The 23,456-nt window shown below is 37.7% G+C and overlaps 1 protein-coding gene across 2 annotated transcripts in view; it reads left to right on the top strand.

Moving 5' to 3' along the window:
• shisal1b (shisa like 1b) overlaps positions 1 to 23,456 on the top strand; it is a 61,675-nt gene that overhangs the window by 14,053 nt on the left and 24,166 nt on the right. For both annotated transcript variants that reach the window (XM_030137176.1, XM_030137175.1), the window contains exon 2: positions 10,835 to 11,034. In XM_030137176.1, coding sequence (XP_029993036.1) covers positions 10,968 to 11,034 — 67 coding nt within the window. In that variant the 5' untranslated portion in view covers positions 10,835 to 10,967. The remainder of the gene's footprint in view (positions 1 to 10,834; positions 11,035 to 23,456) is intronic.

Below are 23,456 nucleotides of genomic sequence, written 5' to 3'. Positions count from 1 at the left end.
GAAAAATTACAGATGTGAGACAAAGTGAAGGAGGGTGTGGAATGGTTTCTATCAAGATGACGGGTCTCAGCAGGTAGCAGCGCAGCAGGCCTGAAGCAGATGTAAGTTTGATTACAGCTCAAAGCTCATCTTTTGCTTGTGCATAGTTAACAAAACATTACCAAGTCAGACACAGAAACAGACCACCCATGCTGTAAGGTTCCTGCCCTGCACAATAGCTGAACCCTTTATACTCCCATACTGGTCAAACTCTCCACAACAAGCTCTATGGCAACCCTGCTGTGCTATTCTCCCACAGTGTTATTTATATATGTATTTTTTTATTTTGTTTTAGAACTGCATTAATTTCCTGCACACTACATTGAGAGTGCTAATTACTAGACGCTACATTCTTCCTAATATCTTCTGTGACGTAAGTGTCTCCCTGGCAATGTCAAGCATTCAGACCAAAACACAATTCTGCCTCTGGGCTTTATTTGGAATATTTGATCTGGAAAATTTATTCAGGTGACTGATCGTATAAACGGCAGAACCGCTGTTCATCAGTCGAATTTATGTTGAGTTCTGCTGCTCTGAGTTCGCAGTGATGCAACACACATGAATAAGCACTTATTACTGTGACACTGCTTCATCAGTTTGTAATGGAACGATGCCTGGGTGGTGCCTTTCTGTTTTGCAGTAAACACTCAAAAGAAAAAGAAACACCATCAGACATTTGGCCATGATTGTGTAGCTGAATAATTGATTGTGTTCCTGTTATGTTTTACTATTGATTTTGAAATGCTGAAATTACAGGCCCATTTACGGCATTAAAATTCCCTCCTACTCTATTACATAAAACAAATCTAGTTTAAATCAACATTGTATTATGCAGTCCTGTGTTAAATGTAAGTAAAGCTGAAGTTGGAGGTGGTGGAAAAAGCCTAAAATAAACCGCACAGTATGTAAGAATATATCCACAGGCAGAGCTAAGGTCAAAACTTCAGCGTACATTATATTCCACTGACATTTAAGTTAAATAGTGTTTGACCTATAGTCAACTTTTATCAGTTCCAGCAGGAGACATGCATGGGTATCGAACACATTTGCACATTGTTTCCTGTCAAACCCTCTGGCCACAAGCCTGTATGTTTTGTGCATGTTCGTCCATTAATATGCATCGTGTCTGATATACTCGACTTCTCCAATGTGTAGGGATGCACCAATCTATAAAGTAAGTACGATCAGTCCAGTATAAATGTAGCTACTTTGTCGGATACAGTACTCAGTGTTATGGCTTAAATTGTTTATTCATTAGAGGAGAACCACATCATCCCCAGACCTCACGATACCAAGCATACAACACGGCCAGTGACAGAAATATAGAATTGTATAATTTATACTAACGGTGAACTTTAGTATACTGTTTGCAAGGTATCAAAATTTGTCCACCATTGGTGTCCACCGAATTCCAGTCCAACCTCACAATGCAGGTTAACTGTTTAAGAGTATTAAAAACAACCTGTATTATAGATTTTCTGGTAAAGTCTCTCATTTTTATTCTAGTCCCAAGCATGCTCTTTTCCTAAACCTAACCAAGCTGTTTGGTTAGATTGTAAGCATCCATATTCACTGTGACATAAGCTGAAATGAAACTAGTATTTTGTACATTTTATCAATATTTAGGCTATAGTGTGTCATATATCATTTAATCTACAGTATATAGGACCTATTCTGTCTCTAGACCATTCATCCATCCATCCATCCATCCATCCATCCATCCATCCATCCATCCATCCATTTTCTACCGCTTATCCGGGGCCGGGTCACGGAGGCAACAGTCTAAGCAGGGATGCCCAGACTTCCCTCTCCCCAGACACCTCCTCTAGCTCTACTGGGGGGAGATTACATTAGAGGTAATTATTATAAACCCTCTGGGCAAGAGACTTTATCTCTAATACATTACAAAGTTCAAGTTAAGTTATCTTCTTGAGGCAGTTTCACACTTCATTCAGCTACTTGAATTATGACAGAAGTAGTGTCATGCTTTCTGTTGGTAAAACATACATTTGGTCGCATTTTTCAAGTGTTCTCAAGTATTAACCATAAATGTTAATGGATGCAGGTGAAATATAAGTGTAAAAGCATTGGAATGTTTGATAAAACACTGAGACTGTGCAGCAGCGACTCTTCTCCGAGCTCCTCCCTGGTGACTGAGCTCCTCACCCTATCCCTAAGGGAGCACCCAGCCACCCTACGGAGGAAACTCATTTCAATCACTTGTATCTTGGATCTTGTCCTTTCGGTCATGACCCAAAGCTCATAGGTGAGAGTAGGAACATAGATTGACCAGTAAATAGAGAGCGTCACCTTTTGTTTGTCTCTAGACCAGTGTTTTTCAAACTGTGGGGCGGGCCCCCTAGGGGAGGTGCGAAGGCTTGCCAGGAGGGGCATGAGATCCCTCCTGGGTGTTGTTTTTTTCTTCTTCAGGTTAGAACATGTAGTAGATGGAACTAATGTTTCAGCATTGGACCACAAAGGACTCATTTTAGGGACGTACAACAAACCAATCTACTGCCATGGTGATCTGTCACTAGACTAGACAAAGAGTTTAGGTTTGGAGAATGGACAAGAATTTGACTGTGCAATGTTTCTGTTTTTGCACAGTTTGTACAGTTTGCACTTTAATGTTCTAAGATGTACAGTGTAAACGGGCTCATTGCAGCAACTGATATTTTTTAAATGTTTATCTTTATTACTATTAGTTGTAAGATAATTGTGCATTTCCTATTTTTATTTCAGGGAGTAGTCTTGTTGAGTTTATTTGTATTGTTCAAGCAAAAATTTAAGTTGTTTTTATTTTGCACAACAAATTATTCTAGGAAAAGCAAAAAGTATTGTTACAATATTGATGTTTCTTTCAATAAAAGTTAAAATTGCACTACTGTTACAATGTTGTGAGAAGGGCCTGTAGATTTTTCATCCTCCAAAGGGAGGCCCGACAGAAAAAGATTGAGAACCACTGCTCTAGACCAACAAAACTGCAAAGATCTCCTACTGGCAAATGGCCTATTTTCTTTTATGTATGAGGATACTGTTTCTCACTGTGCTTCATACTAAGGTAGGTTCCTCTCTGATCATCCTGAAGAGAGATGTAGATAACAACTGTAAAGGTCTTTAGGGACATATTTTAGTTACATTTAACACTGATTGTGTAATTGAAAATGAGAAATATTTTAGACAACACAGAAAAGGCAAATTAAAAGCAAAATTAGTGATATTAAAATTTACTTTGGTTGACATTTGTGGATCCAACTACATACTGCAGAGCTTGACAAGGGTTTGCCATAGAAAGTCAAGTTCACTTTTATTTTCCCCGTGGCATTTAACCATCCCAAGCACACACACTATGAACTATGTTCTGCCACTAAAGGTGCCCAGGGACCAACAAACAAGGGTACTGACAGGAGAGTTAACCTAACATGGATCTTTTGATGGTGGGGGAAAACTGGAGGGCCTGGTGGAAAATCTCACGACAAAGGGAGAACAAGAAAACTCTACAAAAGAAGGCCCTGGTTCAGTCTCCTCACTGTGGGGTCATAATGCTGACAAACAGAACCACTTTACAGCCATAATTGTGCAGCCATGTGGTTCTGGCAGATCTAGATGAATGACAGTTCCTGATATGGTGTCATCTGAAGGATCAGAGATCACATTGTTCAACTAAAGCCTGCTGCAATGCCCTGCACACACTATAATGCTTCTAGAAACCTTGAATATTTTCATTCTGTACTGCATCAACTCTGTACTTCGACCCCAGTGCTGGCCAGGAGGCACCCTTCTATATGGAGTTTTACATTTTCTCCTCAGGTCTCAGGTTGTCTCTGGGTATTCCAGCTTCTACCTACAGCCCATATGTACTGTACACCTAAATAGGTTAATTGGTTAGCCTAAACTGCCTGTAGGTATGAATTTGAGTTACATAAAGTTATTACATGTCACTCCATTGACGAACTGGAAACATTTTCAAGATGAATCCAATGTCAGTTGGAATAGAGGCCAGGCCCTATGCATCCCTCCAGATTATTAAGTGAAAAATTGTGGAAAATGAATGAATATTAGTCATAAATTGATCCCATTCTAACTTTATCTCGAATGTGTTGCAGCGTATATTTACAGATGAAATGAAAAGGACCAGGGGAAACATGAAATATGTTTTGTTTTAACTTTTATTTTTTAAATTTATTTATTTAACCTTTATTTAACCAGGAAAAAAAGATTCCATTGAAATTAAGATCCTCTTTTCCAAGGAAGTCCTGGCCTATGCAATAAGATACAAGTCAAAGTACATTTTAATTTTGCTACTTTCTTTTTTAATTTGCATTTTCTAGACTGGGCCAACCATTTTTTTATTCAGTGTGGTATGATGCACAGAAATGTCCTGGATTATAGTCTGGCAGATCCACTGTCTTGACATCTGCAAGTCATCTCCTGACACATTCTGTAAACCACATGCACCAGCCACACTCAGTTCCCTGCCTCAGGCTGCCATTCGCAACTCATTGACAATTTCACTGCACAATTCACACTCCGCATCTATGACAATCGCTAGATCATTGCTCTAAATATCATAATATGGGCTCGTATCCTAATGGAGCACTGCAGGGCTTCTGAGTAAAGCTCTGATGCCATCAAAAGTGAATGAAACCCAATTTATTATGATGACAGTCCAAGGGAGCATCAATTAGGAAGAAGTCTGTCTGAAGCTGAATACAGATCAGTATTTGGAAGCAAGCCACCAGTAGATAGGAGACACACTCAGCTAGTGTGCACTTATCTCCTGTGTGAAGTAGGAGTCTCATTTGTCTCTCAATGGTACTGTACTTCGGTTGCTCACTAACTCGTGTGTTTTAGGGTGATTGATAATCCACATTAACATGGTTTAAGGGCCAGTGTGGCAACAAAGAGTGTATCTGCATGCTCTCAGGAAAGCTCAGAGCTAATATGGAGGCAGAGAGGGTGCATAAATATCCAGCTGCTATCATTCTTAGAGGAAAAAAAGGTTACAGTATGCAAGTACTCAAAATGACAACCAACTATGTTTCATCTAAAAATAAAGTTAAGATGTAGAGAGTATTGTAATGTTGAGTTCATGCCTTTACAAACTTGAAAGCCTCTCGGATAAAAGACATAGCAGGCTAAAATAAATAAATAATAATTTTTAGAAAGCATAATAACATGTCACAGACTTTGAAGTTAATGTGTGAACAGAAATAAGACTTGGACACAAAATGTTCATGAGACAAACTCAGCGTATCACTGTGTATAATCTCTAAACAGCCCAATATCTTTGCCTGCACTTTCCCTCATCAAACCTCTGACAGATTTGGGTCTCCTGCTGCGTTGTGATGAAAAGTATGCTGTTATATTCACAGTGGTTGCTGCAGTAATTGGTCACTTAATATTTCCTTCTTCTCTCAGGCAACAACAGTAAGTAACCTTAACATGTAGACAAGTAAATGAGCTCTGCATGGATACGGTTACCCCAGGAGTTGGTTACATTTTTAGATATTTTTTCCTCTCATAACTGCCTTTAACATGTGTAGGAGAGCTGAGGTTCTTGCCATACAGTTTATGTATATTTTAGTTTGATCTCAGACATAAACAGCAAGTAGCGAGACCTTCCATCTGTGTAACATGCCTGTTCAGCTGTGCACTATGTTCTATTTACAGTCGCAGTGTTTGCACTTACACTGTGTGTCTACGCTTCGTGTGTCTGCCTGCATGCGTGTCTGTGTGTTTACAGTACATATACTGCTTGGCTACCATCAGGCTTATTACACAAAACCTTTGCACTCACTTGTTCTTTGCTAACAAGCCAAGCGCTGTGAACATTGGCCTCTTAGTGCCTTAAATGGACAATGTGATAATAATATGACTCCTTGTGAGAATACCTGGAGATGAAGGCACGATGTATATAAAGCCCTCGTAAATGCTGGGCGACAAAACAGAAAGAGGAGTTAGTTTGTGGGAGTATTTGGGAGCACGGGAATCCCTTGTTGTGCTGCTCATGTTGTCATCTGACGGTACACCAAAGCCCTCACCAGAAGTAAAAGAGTGGGAAAAAAATATTTATATTGCCACTCTAACAAGCCTCTAGAGACTTCAGCTGCCTGATTTTCTGAGGAGGGAACAGCTTGTGTGATCTAAAATGCTTTAAAAGTCTCCAGCAGAAACAGGCTACTGTGTACCGGGTACATGTTCTGTCCATATGGTCTGCAGTAATGGCTTCGCCCATCAGCTTGGTCATGTGCAGCCATTAGCCCATGTCGGACTATAGGAGACATCGCAACAAGTAAGAGAGGGAACATATTGAGATTCTCTGAGATGCCTGCCAACATCACAATTTTTAAATACATGTTTATCCATGGAGGTTTAATTAAGTAGGCACATGATTTTTCAACTCAACTAGGCATTCATGCAGCAACATTTAATACATATAACCTCTAACGACCAATATATACTGTTCTATGGGTCTTGTTCAGAAGGAATAGAGGTCCCCATGGGTCCATTTAGCTTATAGAAAATAGGTGCAAGAAGTAAAGAACACATATTAGACTGTCTGGGGTCAATCTGTTTTAGTCAACTACCTACTAAGTGCGACTATGTGATGTATTACTACATAATTACTGATGCAGAATGGTGTGAGTAAAAGTGGCTGACCTTATGCTTCTTATAACACTAGTATAATGTGAGGGTTCATTGGTGGTTAATGGTTCACTCTTTATAAAACGAGACAGCAGGACAGAGACGGATTGCTTCTTGAGCAGTGCTTTACTTTTCACATACGGCAACTACCACCACAACACTTCCTGACACATATCTTCACATGACTGAACTAACCAATCAGGAGCTAGCAGTACTTAGATCGGTAAATATGAGTGATTTATAGAAAGGCAGATTCAACAGATTACCTTTGCTCACAGGTGTCAAACAAGCGGACTGGGGGCCAAATCTGGCCCACCAAAGGGTTTAGTCCGGCCCTTTGGATGAATGTGTGAAATGCAAAAATTACACTAAGATATTAACAAACATCTTAGTTCAGTTTCCACATTCAGACCAATATGATCTAAAGTGAGTTGGATCACTAAAATTCTAATGGTAATAACCTATAAATACTCACAACTCCAAATTTTTTCTCTTTGTAAATATAAACATTTTCTTGTGTTTACACTGAAACAAAGTATAATTTCGCAAAAACTGTGAATAACCTGAACAAATATGAACAACCTGAAATGTCTTAAGAGAAGTAAGTGCAATTTTAACAATATTATGTCTGTAAATGAAAAACTGAAGCATAATATTGTTAAACTGCACATATTTATTCAGTTTGTTCATGTTATTCACATGGTTTTGAAGGATAGTTTGTAGGTGTAAACATTTTCAAAATGTAATCTTACTTTTTCACACTAAAACATCGAGGAAAATTTGGAGTTGAGATTATTTATATATTATTATGTTATTATTTCACTGGTTTGGCCCACTGCAGATCAAATTTAGCTGAATGTGGCCCTTGAACTATAATGAGTTTGACACCCCTGCCTTAGCTGCTTGTATACTACAAATGAGAATATTTAAATGTGTAAATGTGTAAATAATAATTCTGCAAACATAAATGTAAATAGTTAATTGGGTAAACACTGTCAATATATTTTTAACAAATACATTAATTAACTTATTCCCTGTAATATGAATTTACTTCACTGTTAAGTCTTACATTTCTATAACATAAATTTTCTTAAATTCTAAGCCTTACACTAGCATCATATTTGGATGGGGCACCCTATCTTCCAACAAAGTACATGCATCGGTTTCTATGGTTAATCATTGTTTCAAATTTAAAAAAAAAAAAAAAAAAAACATTCTTGAACTACAGATAGATGATTAAATAGTTTGGACAATTTACCAGCGCTGATAGAATATTTTACAAATTACCAGTGACTGGTATTTCACATTATGCTTTGAATCTGAAATAAGAGACTTTGAGAGAAAATAAAAGCACAAAAGGTAAAAATACATGCCCAACATTGATCTGTTACACACACCGTAATTTCCGGTCTATAAGCTGCTACTTTTTTCCCCATGCTGTGAACCCGTGGCTCAAAAACGATGTGGCTAATTTACGTTTTCCGGGCTAACGATCAATCCAGCTGTCGAAGAAGGAAATAGAGCTGCTGCACTTAAGCTCGGCATCAATGAATCGATGGTGAGATGTTGGAGACAGGGTGGGTGCAGGTTATAGTCCAGAAAGTACAGTATATTGATTGAGTATTTGTGGTTTGATTTTCAAGCATTCAGTATTATCTGTTTAAGTACTTTTCCTTTTATTAGATGTTCTACCAATGTAAAATATCATTTTGATCTGCTTAATGTGAATTCAGTGCAGAAATTCTGGGGGCCAGTGTCAGGGTTGATGTCACCAAATTAACTGTCTAAAGCTTTTCCTTTCTCCAAACAATTGTCTCTTTAAAAATCCACTCTCCATCAACTTCTAGTCTGAAACAGGGAATCATATGTTTTTTTTTTGTTTGTGTTTTTTAAGAGTCAATCCTTTGCAGAGAACATATGAAAACATTGTCAGATCCTCAACCACTTGTTCTCCAGCAGTCCTTCTGCTGCAGTTGTCCAGGTTGAACAGAACAGTTCTTACTTGCCCGTTCAATAAATGAAAGATAGAGCTAGAGTGCTTTCAAACATTGTCAGGAAATAGAAATGTGAATCGAGAAAATCAATAAGGGCAGTTATGAGTCAAGAGAGAAATGCTCTCTAGACTTTGAAATCGTGACTACTATTGAAAATGTGCCCTAAAATGTGTGTACTTACAAATTAATATGATTGTATGATTATTTTTGCAGCTAGTTGTTTTTCCTATAAACCACTTATTTTTACTTTTAATCACCTATGCCTTATAACCTTAGGTTCAGATGAAAATACTGTATATAAAAATAATGTAATGTATTGTACTGTATTGTTTTTTAACTAGTAATGTTTATTTTAGTCCCTGACACGTAGGCACAAATGTCGTTTTGCACTATACTGTAGTGTACTGAACTGTACTGCTTTGTAATGTATTACACTGTCTTGCTCTGTACTGCACTTATTCCACTGTATTGCTTGTATTACACGGATCACTGTTATTTATTTATTAAGTGGGGACTGCGGATGAAAATTAGCACTGACGCTTACTCTGGCATATTTACATGTTTATACTGAAATGGAATGTATGCGTTCGTTAATATGCACTGTCCCACCTAAATAAAGATACATACATACATTCATACATATATGATAGTAACTTTGCAGTTTTGACCAGAAAATACATTGTTATGCTCACACTTTTCCACCCCCATCTCCTTATCCTTGTGTGAACAGGTGGTCCCCCAAAAAACACAACTTCATTGTGTTCCCGTTTCTGTCCAAACTGAGCTTTCTCAGCCCCACACTTGGCACCCAAAGCTAGCCAAAACAGCCTGTACATAAGATGGAAAGACAGCAGACGGTGATGATGGTGCTGATGGCCTTCTGAGTCATTGTTTGTCTTTAGGTATTGTTTACTGTTTGTCAGCTCCTGACAGCTTCAAAATCCTTCAGGACTTGATTTCTAATGCTTCAAATACTCTATATTACATGAATATAGAGAGAACCTGTTTAAGTCTCTTTGCATGTGCAAGCTGCCAAATCCTTTAAATGCCTTGGAGATACGCCTCAAGAAATGTTTGTAGATATTTTGCAACCACGTTTACATCCTACTTGGAATGAAATCTACAATTCTTGGTGTCTTCCATGTCAGCCACCTCTAACAGTTGGAGCCAGGTTTGTACCCCAAGTGGATCCCTCATCACATGTGGCTGACTGTGATAACAGCTTCAAAGCTACATCCAACCACAAGGTGCTTAACCACCACCAAATGCAAATAATTAATCAGGAATTTACAAAAAAAAATTACCATAAGCATTAACTTAGAACTAATTCAGGTACAGGACAGGGACTGTTTCTGTTTAATTCCCCTCAGCACTATTGGAGCAATATGTTGCCAAAGAACAGAAACAAGCAGAGCTAGGCAAAATATCCAACTGCCTCATTAATCTTACTTAATATCAAAGGACAAATGGCTATGATGCAGCATCGAACAGTCCCTGTACAATGATACCCAGGTAGAAAAGGAATTCATTAACTCCTATGATGCATCATTTACAAGCTAACCGTTCTTCAGCAGTTCACACATTACATTATGCTGAAGGAGCAGGTTCTGTGTTAATTATATATTTAAAAAAACAACACTTTCTCTGACACTGTACTTTTACTGCACTGCTTTTAAAAAATTACGTCTAATTTGCTTGTTCTTTAGTCAGATATCTGACTCTTCAGTATTCTTTTAATTCCAATTCTCAACAGCACACACTAATTAGATTAGCACCAAATATTCATACCAGAAGTAAATACAAGTGCATCATTGATCTAGTCTTTGCACTCATCAGCAGGATCATGCTGGAAAAGGCAAGTGCTGCTGATGAAATCACTGGTCAGCTGACATAAAATCCACTACTTTTATAGTATGTTATTTGAACAAGCTTGGCAGAATAGGTTGTAAGACACATTTACTCGTTCTGTAAATTTGCATAAAAATCATTTTAATGCACAAGCTCCCGTAGTATGTGAATAAAGGAACAGTTTTCAGAAGGCATCATGGGAACTCTCTGCTAGACAAGCTGTCCACTCAGTAGGATGAAACTTCAAGGAAGTCCAATCAAATATGTTTGTTCTTCTTTCTCTATCCTTGTCTCATTCCCACCAGGAGTCCTGACTTCCAGCAGCCTCCATGTGAAGAGGAGCTGTCAACAAGCAGACGATGCCCAAGTCCAGCTAAAACTGAGCAGTGCCCCTCTCCCTCCTGCTCCCTCCCTTCCCTCACACATGAGGACAAGAAGATGACTATCACCAGCCGGCAGTCCTTCAATGTCCTGACGGTCATCTTCCTCCTGCTGTCCACTGCAGGTCTGTAACGTTTGGTGTGTGCTGTGAGTCAGCCTGTATCTGCTCCTCAAAAGATCATATATTTTTCATACTGGGCTCCTCCAGGCACAAGAGCTGCAGGGTATATGAATCACTGGTACGATAAGGAAAGTTCTGACGCATTCAGAAAGATCCAAAATGTGGGTCATTTTCTAGGGGAGTCACAAAGAGTCATGAACCAAATTCAGAAAAATAAAAACCCAAAAGACATGGCTTTTTAGATAGAAAGTGACATATGTTGACATCTGCCTGCAGCCTGAGACAAGAACATCAAGGGATTTGGGAGCACTTATGGGCAAAAAAAGAAGGGAATTTGGCAGGAAAGCTCTATACCTTAGAGAACGCTGTTAAACGAGGCCATATAGAATCAAACTATAAGGAGAGCAGTGAAATCCCAAAAGGTATAAAGAGGAGCCAAACTAACAGATACTGTATCTAGGAGATATGGAATAATATTATGTGCCAAGGAGAAGATGTCACCTAAGGCTAGAAAACTGTTATCACAGGAATATGATAACTGCAGTACTGGAGTGAAAAATCAGCCTGAACAGCCGCACGTAGCTGGTTAACATAATCAGAACCTAATTTTAGACTTTCTGCCTCTCGTTGCACCTTTACTGCTCTGTTATGTCTTTGATCAATGTTATGTATGTGCAAAGTAAAAATAAATGCAAAATCAATCAATCAATCGATCAATCAATCAGTCAGAACCTAATTAGAACCTATATCTCATCAGAGGTTTGTTATGTTCACAATTACGATTCCATGATTTCTAATAAGAGATGCATGATGTTTGGTGGTTTTCATATGTTTCTGTCCCAAACAAATAACATAATGAAAAAAACATAGTAACGTTACAGTTTTTGTAATAGAGCATCAAGACATGCAGGTCCCCCCAGTAAATACACGTCCTGGGTCCTGGATAATCAATGTAACAGGAGTAAACATGAACGATTCCAAATACCCGTATACTTCTGGTGTTAGGCATTATTTCAGCATTGATGATTCTAGTACCATCAGTTGTTTTCAAACAGAAACATAGACAGAGAAACGATCTTAGATACTGCAAATCTGTTTTGTTGCCACTCATGTGATCAGTCATCTTACAAGTATTGAATATAATTTACAGAAAGAACAACTGAGAAAAAAGTAATGAGTATTTATATAATGCACAAGAGGGTTTTTTTTTTAAAATAATGTATAGTACATTGGATGGATGGATGGATGGATGGATGGATGGATGGATGGATGGATGGATGGATGGATGGATGGATGGACGGACGGACTGCCTGCTCACACCTCTCTCTCTCTCTCTCTCTCTCTCTCTCTCTCTCTCTCTCTCTCTCTCTCTCACACACACACACTGGCTCACTGGTTCCACCCCCATACCTTTCTCATCCACTCATCTGTCCATCATCATCACACACTCATTGCATTAGACAGCAACTGATGCACATTAAAACAGTAACATTAACAGAACAACTTCTGCAGGGTTGATACTATACTATCTTGGTTTTAGTGATGTGGATAAATCATGCATTGATTTAGTCATTTATTTATTCTTTTTTTTTTTTTTTTTCTGTTCATGTTCTTATCAAATCACCCATGCAGATTTATCAGCAGTGAATAGTGAACCGCAACCACTGAATTAGTGTTCGAACCAGTCACGTGGTGTATGTGTCAAATGAGGCTTCGTGATCGAAACAAGCTTTGGGTAGTGAACCCTTTTCGATACAATTGTGATGAAAAGGTTTATTGCTTCAGAAAGCTTCATTTTGCCCATCACAAGGGAGAGCTCAGGTGGGCAGGTGCGATGCTCAGGATCAGCGGGGGTTTGAAGTGTTGGAACTGCGGAGAAGGCACTGAGGCGACGCGGAAAACTCCGACATGGACAGAAAAGACAGCGTTCAGGGAAGCTAGGACTGGAAAGCGCCACGCAGTCAAAGGCTGACAAGGGACAGGAACAACCAAGGCAGGGACAGAAGGCATGGGGGCAGAGACAAAGAAACGTAAACTGAATCAGATGGGGTCGAAACCAAGAAGTCAAACAGGAACAGAACACTGGAGAATTGGATATGAAGCTAAGACAATCTGGCACTGAGCAAGTGAACCAGAGCTGCGTATATGCTGGCCACCTGATTAGGTACACTTGTGAGGAACAGGTGGAGAGGGTGGATGATGATGAGGAAGAGGACAGCAGTTGGAGTCCCAGGTGAAACTACACTAATCGCTTTTCCATTGACTGTCAAATTGCGCAAATATAACTTGTGCATAAAAATTTACCTAATGGAAAAATGAAAATTTTGCCAAAAGTCTCATTTTTCGATAAAAGTTTTTGCGCTGGCAAGAGGTGGTTTTTCAGGCATAACACAAATGGTATATCACGCAAAACTGCAATGGAAAGACCTTTTTCCCAACTAGAGTCAGGTGTATTAAAAAAACAAATGTTGACATACATTACAACAAGCCAAGAAGAAGAAGAAACATGTTGCGGTATGTGTGGACACTGACACACCCGGAAACCCAAACATTTTTTAATTACATACGAGATAGAGGAGTAATGTATAATAATAACAATGAATATATCTGTAAATCAACACCATATTCACATTCGTCGCCATGTTCATGGAATGACTTCTTGTGTCATCTCACGATAATAATAAACAAATCATCGCATTTGTGATTTAATGGAAAAACTGACATTACGCACTTCTGTTTTTTTTTACATTTAGTAAATACCGGTAAAGTTTTGCACAGATGTCCAATGGAAAAGCAATATAAATAATAATATAAACGCACAAGGAAATATTTTGATTCATTTTTATGTAATGAAATAGAGTATATAGCCAACAATAACAGCATATTTTCCTTAACAAATGGACTTGAATTTGCGAGCATTACAGGCAGTTGAAAAGAAATAGCCCAGGAGTTAAGAACACAATGGAGGTCAACGGTCTGAGTTCACAGACGTTAATAACTAGTGTGTCCACCATTAGCCTCAGCAGAGCAGTACACCAGCAGCACATGGACATCACCATGTTGTCAATTGTGGCCTGGAATGATGCACATTCAGTTGTGCTGCTGTTGTTGTAACGGACAACCCAACACTGAGCATGCCGATGCCACGCTCCCTCAGTATTTGCGACATCTGTGGCATGTTGACAAGTGACAAAAGTGCACAGTTTGGTGTGCCCTTTTACTGCCCAGACTGTGAGGAGTGTCTGTGTACTGGTCACGCAGATTGACCACCAGTCTGTCATGCTCCATGACTCTTATGGATGGAAAAACTCAACCTTTGAGTGTACTCACTGGGAGTGGCCGAGTGAAACTGGACCACTATATTTGAGCAAAACAAATCTATCAATTCACAAATAAATCATAAATCTGAGCACATTTCATGAAAATCCATTTTAACTCACCATTTTATTTTCGTGCATTTATATTTTTGTTCAGTTTATTTGTAGCTGATGAGCTGTGGCAAAGTAAGGGAGGAGACAGCTTTAAACCCAACTGTGGCAGGTTGGAATAACATACTATCATGATATCTGGATGCTTTAATATTACAGCTCTAAGGATTTGGGAATCTACAAGTACTGAAACTGTGCATTACTATTTGATGCAGTTGTTGTTCTCCTCATTCTTCTTGTCCTTTTGCTTTGAGATGATGACTGTTGAAAATTGGCACCACCTAAATGTAATTAAATTTAGTTAAAATGAAGTGGTATAATTAACATGTAGTTGTTCTTATTGATCCAGGTAGAGCCATAAGAAAATATTCAATAAAATAAGTCAGATCAAAATAAAAAAGAGCTTTTGAAAAACACATGCCACATAAAACTATGGTTCTGAACCTCCAAATTACAATAACACACCTGCTTCCACATATTGGGACAAATTATAAATATTATAAACTATTATTTATTGCCTGCAACTTACATTTGTTTCAGAAGTGTGTTCAATATCTTGTGACCTCTGTGTGTCAGATGAAAACATAATAATAATGAATGGAAGACATTTGAGTTTGTTTAACAGGTGTTTGACTGTCTTCCTGGCTGGAAGATTCTGTTGCATAACTCTGATCAGAATAAAATATAACCAAGAGTGTCTGTCTGACTCTGTGCAGCTCATGGATCTGCTGTCAATCAAACCACATGAACATCCCAAAGGGAGTGTCAGTAAAGGCCTGTAGTAGAAGTGATGCACATTAGATACATTTACTCTGCTCTATTCTGTGTTTTATGACACTCAGTACATCAAATTATGTGTTCATTACCTTTGTGTTAGCCTGTGGGTTTAACATGACTCACACAGGAAAACAGACAGGTAGTGAGGCAGTGATTCAGCAGTTAAAGAGCTCTCTGGTGGATTAAAGTGGTAGTGCCTATACGCCTCATTTATGAACAAAGGGCTATTTGACTAGATTTAACCCATAAATACCCAGTGCTGTTTTTGTTTTAGTTCCCAAATGAATTTTTCTGTCTATTTAACCTTTCTTAAGGGATTTATGATAATTTATTATAATATTATCATTATTTTGTATTTTTTTCCAGTGAAAATCCTATATTTTCCCACACTGAATTTACGGATTATGTAGATGTTCATAAAAGCTCAGATTATTCAGCTCAGGGTTATTATATCAGAAACACAGAAAACTGACCAAAAAAAGCAATTTTTTCCATATAAATCTATCATTAACTGAACATAAACCAAGTGTTTCCATCCACCGTCATTGATCCAACTCCATGGGTTTTACCGGTGAATTAATGTTGTAGAACAGGGGTGTCAAACTCATTTTAGTTCAGGGGCAACATTCAGCCCAATATGATCTCAAGTGGGCCGGACTAATTAAATAATAACAGTGAAAAAAGTAAAATTAAATGATCATCTACAAAAATTTGAATAACATGAACAACTGGAAACATCTTAAGAAAAACAAGTGCAATTTTAACAATATCATGCCTCAGATTATTAGTTTATCCTTTACAATGCGATACAACTTACATTACTATTACAAATGCACGAAACATTTAATAATAGAGAGAATGTTGGTAAAATTGCATTTACTTACCTCAAGACATTTCAGGTTATTCACATTTTTTGTAAAAGAATAGTTTAAAGCTATACCGTATGATGTGGCATTTTTATACTTTTCTTTTGTCATCTTAAAATGCTCCTAATAAGTGTGTGTCAAACTAAAATGTAAAAGAAATCCACCAGGTATTGAAACTCAAAAATGTTTAATTCTCATATATTTCTGATAAAAGTCTGACCAATCATTTTAGTCGGTCTGAATAAAATAATTGGCCGAACCTGACTGAGCCTCCTGTCAATCATCCATTACGGCCGTCCAGCATCCGATCCATTATCGCCGTCTCACATTCGATATGTGTCCCTCTGAATCTGACACTTCACTGGCGCTGCTTCTCCTGTCACTGACCACAGTCTACTGTCTAGGATGTGTTTGGATAGAACTGACATGCACATGTGGAAGGGAAAAAACTGATTTATGAACAGAAACGACAGCTGAGGGGAACAAACGGGAGTCTGATGAATGAAGGATGGAGATAAAAGACCGGAAGTCAGCTGTACTGGACTGAACAGGTCTGCATAAAGCTCAGCTTTTATGACGGTGGAACTCATACAGGTACATGTACATGGTGTCACACATGTAAGATGATGTAGGATGATAAATGTATGGACTATGAAACTTCAAATGTCCAAAAATTCGCGGAGGCCGCGCGTTCACAGTGCGCGCGCCCATCCCCTGGGCACTGCAGTGACGACACTGACCCAGTACTGCACAGACCAGGTCTACTGATGGAACAGGAGCCGCGGGTCCGCAGCAGGTGGATGATGGATCTGATTACTGAGGGAGGGGTCCGCGGACACGCCAAAACGGACCGGACCTCCGCCTCTGCTTCCTCCTCCTTTTCCATCGTGCATGAGGAGAGAGGAGGAGAGAGGAGGAGGAGCCTCAGTGCTCAGGCAGAGGGAAGGGGGCGGGGCTTTGGAGGGAGGCGGGTTGTTCATGTTCAAACTTTTACTAAGTGCTGTGAGAAATGCCACACCGGTAGGTATAGCTTTAATATAAACATTTTCATGTGATTTTTGAAATGTGATTGAATTGTGATTTTTGATGAAAATTGGCTGTTTTCATTATTTATAGGTTTAATATGATAGTATTTTACTGGTTCTGACCCACTTGAGATCTAATTGGTCTGTATGTGGACTCTGAATTAAAATCCTTTTGACATCCTCGATTGTTTCATATCTTCAGTGTAATTTTTGCATTTCACAAATTCATACCAGGGGCCCGGATTGGACCCTTTGGTGAGCCGGATTTGGCCCCCTGACCGCATGTTTGACACCTGTGTTGTAGAAGATGACAGTGTTTCCACGGTTACTACAGAGTCTCTGAATGTCCTGATGGGTCATATCTGATGACCATGGAAAGATGACAAACTGCATTTTACACCAGTTATTTACATGGATTGGTAGGATTAATGGATCAACAGGTGTTAAACATTTTCATCATTGGCTGTTTGGGTCTTTAGATCAATCGATAAAATATTAAATAATTCAATTAGTCAACAAAATGTCCAAGCATAATGAAACAGCTGCAAAAAAATGTAACCAAAACTCCCTTCGGATTGACTCTCATCATTATACAGTTCAGACTCCCATTGATTAAGCCACTTGTGAATCAATTTAGTGTTTGCTTTCCTGTAATTTAGCACTGAAAAAGTGCAAAATACAGAAAATCTCAACTTGTTTCAACCTGTTTCACAACAAAGAAAACTGTAGGTGTGATTGGCAGCGTAATTATGATATTTGAGCACTGACTGATGCTCAGATGTGGCTTGTTGCTGCGGTACAGACCCGGTTTCAGACTGCAGGTTATAACCATGTGTTGACAGAGCCAAGCTTTTAACTGTACTCTAAATTCCAAAAGGTGTTAATGAAATTAAGCAGGTGGGTGTATTACAACAGTATAATTGCCAGACCCATATGTTCTTCTTTTCAGAGAATCCCCCCCCTGAGCTAATCTCTTTCTTTCCAAACTTGTAATTCTTGCATCATTAGAAGACTTTATAGTGCATTTCCAATTTTGGAGTTGTTGCTTCTCTAATGCTAGCTCACTTAAATTATGACTTCTTCTTTATGTACAAGGATTTATGGGGTATAAATAAAATGAACTGATTGCAAAACTATCTGGCATTCACTTGCGCAGTCAAAGCAAAGGTCAAAAGAGGAGTTTTTCTCTCACTTTATCCTCTATTTCTAATCCTCCTTCATCCTTCAGTACCACTTCATTCTCCCCCAATATCCTGCAAAAATAATCATTGTCAAAGGGAAGACGGCCGGCCAGACCAAGCTCATTATAACCTGAAAGAATACTCTCCTTTCAAATGCTGATCTGTCCCTGTGGAGATTACTGAGAGACTTCTATCACCCCGCCGCATCATAAGTGGACCTTGAACTGCATCATAGCAACAACACTAAGGGACAACACCGCAGCACTGTTTTTCAGAAGATGTTAATGAAAGAAAATTGAGAAGACAAAGCAGTTACTACTCCGGGTGCATTTCACATGAAGTAGCATAATTTAATTTCTGTTCAAGATGAGAATGACAAAGCAGAAACCACAGAGGTTCAGTATTAACATGGATCCAAATCAATGCATCTTTATGACCAGTACCTCCTGTACTGAAGTATCAAATCAGAATGTGTGTTGGGAATATATGATCTGATTTTTGCTGTATAAAAAACAGAAATTTAACCCTTCAAGACCTAGAACTATTCCTGTGGTGACTTCCAAATGATTTTTTCTGTACATTTAACATTTCCTAACTGACTTTTCACCATTTATAACATCATCCTCTGCATTTTTCTAGTGAAATTCACATATTTCCACACATTTAACCCATAAAGACCCAGTACTACTTTTGTAGCAGTTCCCAAATGATTTTTTCCTTTGTATTTATCCTATCTTAAGTGTTTTATCACCATTTATTGTAATGTTATTCTTTTTATTTTGAGTTTTTTCTGTGTAAATCATGTATTTTTCCTATATTTAACCCTTTCATGCACGAATTATGAGAACCTTAATCAAAATTTTTTCCTGAGTGCTTTTATTCCTCTTTAGGCATGAAAAAAACAATGCGATTGAAAATTTTCTTCTGAAATATAAATAAAAAATACATAAATAAATGAAAATTCTTTAAAATTTTTTGAAAAATACATACAAAAAAATAATAATGAAAAAAAAAAAATTCTTATGAACCCATTTTTCATGAAGTTGCAAAAATGTCCACTCAGCTGGACACCACATGTTTAATTTTTGACGCACAGAAACATGTGTTTACTGATAAATTGTGTGAAAACTATGGAGAGGGCTTGTGATTCTGGGGGTTTATGCTCAGGAGAAATCTACATAATGTTACCAATTCATGTCAGAAAAGATATGTAGTGTCTTAAAACTTTAATAAAGATATGTGTAAAAAAAAAAAAACAACAACAACAAAACAACAAAAAGAACAACAAAATCCATGAATATACAAGAGAACAGCTGTAGAAGAGCTGTCCACTGGAGTGACCACTGTGCATGAAAGGGTTAATTTACTGATCATGTAGATGTTCATAAAAGCTCAGAGAAAATTCAAAGGTTAAATCAAAAACAAGAAAACCGAAGAAAAAGCTACTTTTTCAGTAATTATATCATTGAACATAAAAACAACTGTCCCCATCCACTGTCATTTATCAAACTTCATGGGTTTTACTGGGGAATCCATCTTGTAGAAGATGACGGTGTTTCCATGGTAACTACAGAGCCTCTGAACATCCAAATGGGTCATATCTGATGACTATGAAACAATGCCAAACTGTATTTTACACCAATTATTTACATGTATTGATAGGATTAGTGGATCAACAGGTATTAAACAGTTTAGATCAGCTGTTTGGGTCTTTATGGGTTAATTCACTGATCATGTAAAGGTTATTATATTAAAACAGAGAAAACTGTAACTGACAACTTTTTCAACAAAATATATCATTATCTGAATGTAAAAACAAGCATCCACAACCACATATTTGTGAAGCTATATTCATGAACTAATGTTGCAGAAGATATTAGTGCTTCCTCGTCCACCACAGAGGCTCTGAACATCTGAAAAAGACTCATCTGATGTCACTAAAAAGCTGAGAAATTGCATTTTACCTAAATTACATATATTGTACTGATTAGGGCTGCACGATATTGGAAAAAATAGGACCAATGGCCCTGTAGCTTACCGGCCAAATTAAAAGCTTTGGGAAATGTATCCAGACACCATTTATTATCACCCAGTTATGTGTATTTATTATATTACAGAAATAGCCCATGTTTTGGTCATTTTCCAATCAGATCTGTAAAAAATTCAAATTCCAAGTTGATATCATTGATCCTTTCTGATTTATTGCATCAATCCACTTCCTATCTCTTATAATGGGGACATTTTTCAAAGTCGCACCAAATGCAGAATCAGATCCGGATCCAAAAAATTTCTCTATCTTTTGTTGACATCATCATAAAGAAGCTGTATACCAAGTTTGAAGTCAATCAGAACTGTAGTTTCGGAGAAGAAGACGATTGAAATTATTTCCCCATAAGAGCCCATGTTAAATTTTCCTTAAGTTCCCGGATCCAGAAGAAGATCCTGATCAGCATGTGGCCATTATGTTTTGGTCATCTCCCCATCAGGGCTGGACTGTAGAAATTTACACTTGATGTCATTTATATTTACTGAGTTATTGCATCAATCCACTTCCTATCTCTTATAATGGGGACATTTTTCAAAGTCGCACCAAATGCAGAATCAGATCCGGATCCAAAAAATTTCTCTATCTTTTGTTGACATCATCATAAAGAAGCTGTATACCAAGTTTGAAGTCAATCGGAATTGTAGTTTCAGAGAAGACGACGATTCAAAGTTTTGTAATGGACGACAGACGCAGACGCCGCCGGACACCGCATGACGACAATAGCTAACAACCTGTCAGCCTGTAAGCTAAAAACTGACATTGTGATTTTTTTTAACCCTGCGATATATATTGCGATATGAAAAAATACTGAGAAGTATTTAATAGCTGTGTGGTGCTGATGTAAATGGTCAGACAAAGTAGTTGCATCACCTCTTGTTGTGGCAACAGGTGCAAGGCACTGTCAACATAGAACACATGTCATCCTTCTTGTAGCTGAAATAATTCCAGATAACTGACATTGCTTTTCTTTTTGGCACCAAGTCTTCATTTATTGTGATTTTCTCTTGCTCGTTGCTCATTTTTCAATGTCGTTATCAATGACTCACTCCAAACTGATTAAGAAAGATTGTGATTGGTGGATCGCTGCGAACAGTGTGTGTCAGGTACCCTTGAAATTAAATGAGAACACAATAAGTTCATTTGCCTCCTTCATTGCAGGACCTGCGATGTGACTATTGTGCACATGTACATTGCGATGACGATGCTCAAATGATGTATTGTGCAGCTCTAGTATTGATAGAATTAGTGGATTAAAGTTATTAAATGTTTTAGAAATTCAAAATTTCATGGGAAGGAATACTTGTAGGACCAAAAACAGTTTTGTTCGAGGTGCTCTTTGGAACAAGGGATTCATAAAGTAGATACTAAACTGGAAGAAAACTCCAAGGCGCTCTCTTTAAACATTAAAATGTCTTTATTACCATGGCATGGTCATATGTAGACCTAAAAAACACTTCTACTCTATTAAATATTTTAGATCAGTGTATGACTTTGGTTGTTGGCAGCTCTTTGTGTCTTTGTGGATTAAAATCAATGTCCACGATAGGATCCTGTCTAATTTCTTCTTTTATTTACATTTTTTAACTGTACAACAAATTCAATTTTGTATTTAAAGTAATATGACAGTCTTTGCCTTCTGGTGTACAGTTGGCTTTTCTGCAGTTTTTAATTCAGGACTATGGAGCTTAACCCATAAACACCCAGAGCTACTTATGTGATGGTTCCAAAATGTTTTTTCTCTATATTTAACTTTTATTAAGGGATTTATCACCATTTATTGCAATATTATCTTCTGTATTTTATATTTTATCAGTATAAATCAGGTATTTTGCTGTATTTAATTTACTTGATCATGTAGATGTTCATAAAAGCTCAGATTAAAGGTGAAGGTTATCACAACAAAAGCAGAGAAAACTGAAGAAAAGTGACTTTTTTGTTCAAATATATCATTAACTGAACATAAACTGAGCATTTCTACTCTTTGTCATTGATCCAACTTCATGGGTTTGGTGAATAGATGTTGTAGAAAATGACAGTGTTTCCACGGTAACTACAGAGCCTCTGAACGCCCAAATGGGTTATATCTGATGACCATGAAAAGATGGCAATGAATTTTTCTCTATATTTAACACTTCCCAAGTGATTTATCAACATTTATTATAAAGTAAGCCACCATACTTTGCATCTTTCCAGTGAAAATCACCTTTTTTCCTGTATTAAATTAATTATCATACAGATGTTCATAAAAGCTCAGATTAAAGTTGATGGTTATTATATCAGAAAGAGAGAAAACTGAAGAAAAAATGACTTTTTCAGGCAAATCTATTATTAGCTGAACATAAAACAAGTGTTTCCATCCACTGTCATTTATCAAACTCCATGGGTTTTACGGTGAATCAGTGTTGTAGAAGATGACGTGTTTTGTTGTGGAAATGTTCAACTGACCACTCACTCAAAGAAGAGGAGAGTTAAAACAAATGATCATTTATTTGAGAAGTCATTCACAGAGAAGCTCTGAGTCTGATTAAACAAGAGACGGTAACTACGGAGCCTCTGAACGTTCAAATGGGTCATATCTGATGACCATGAAAAGATGACAATGAATTTTTTTCTATATTTAACATTTCCCAAGTGATTTATCAACATTTATTATGAAGTAAGCCTCCACATTTTGCATTTTCCAGTGAAAATCAGATCTTTTCCTGTATTTAATTTACCAATTGTATGAATGTTCATAAAAGCTCAGATTAAAGTTGATGGTAATAATATCACTAACACAGAAAACTGAAGAAAAAGTGACTTTTTCAGGCAAATCTATTATTAACTGAACATAAAACAAGTGTGTCCATCCACTGTCATTTATCAAACTCCATGGGTTTTACTGTGAATCAGTGTTGTAGAAGATGACAGTGTTTCCACAGTAACTACGGAGCCTCTGAACGTTCAAATGAGTCATATCTGATGACCATGACAAGATGACAATGAATTTTTACACCAATTATTGACATGGATTGATGGGATTAGTGGATCAACAGGTATTAAACATTTTAGATCAGTAGATGGTTTTGGTTGATGATGGCTGTTTGGGTCTTGATGGGTTA

This window comes from Sphaeramia orbicularis, chromosome 6, assembly GCF_902148855.1.
Source record: "Sphaeramia orbicularis chromosome 6, fSphaOr1.1, whole genome shotgun sequence".
NCBI classification, from domain to species: Eukaryota; Metazoa; Chordata; class Actinopteri; order Kurtiformes; family Apogonidae; genus Sphaeramia; species Sphaeramia orbicularis.
Note: the sequence above shows the minus strand (reverse complement) of the source record. Positions and strands in the feature narration are given on the sequence as shown.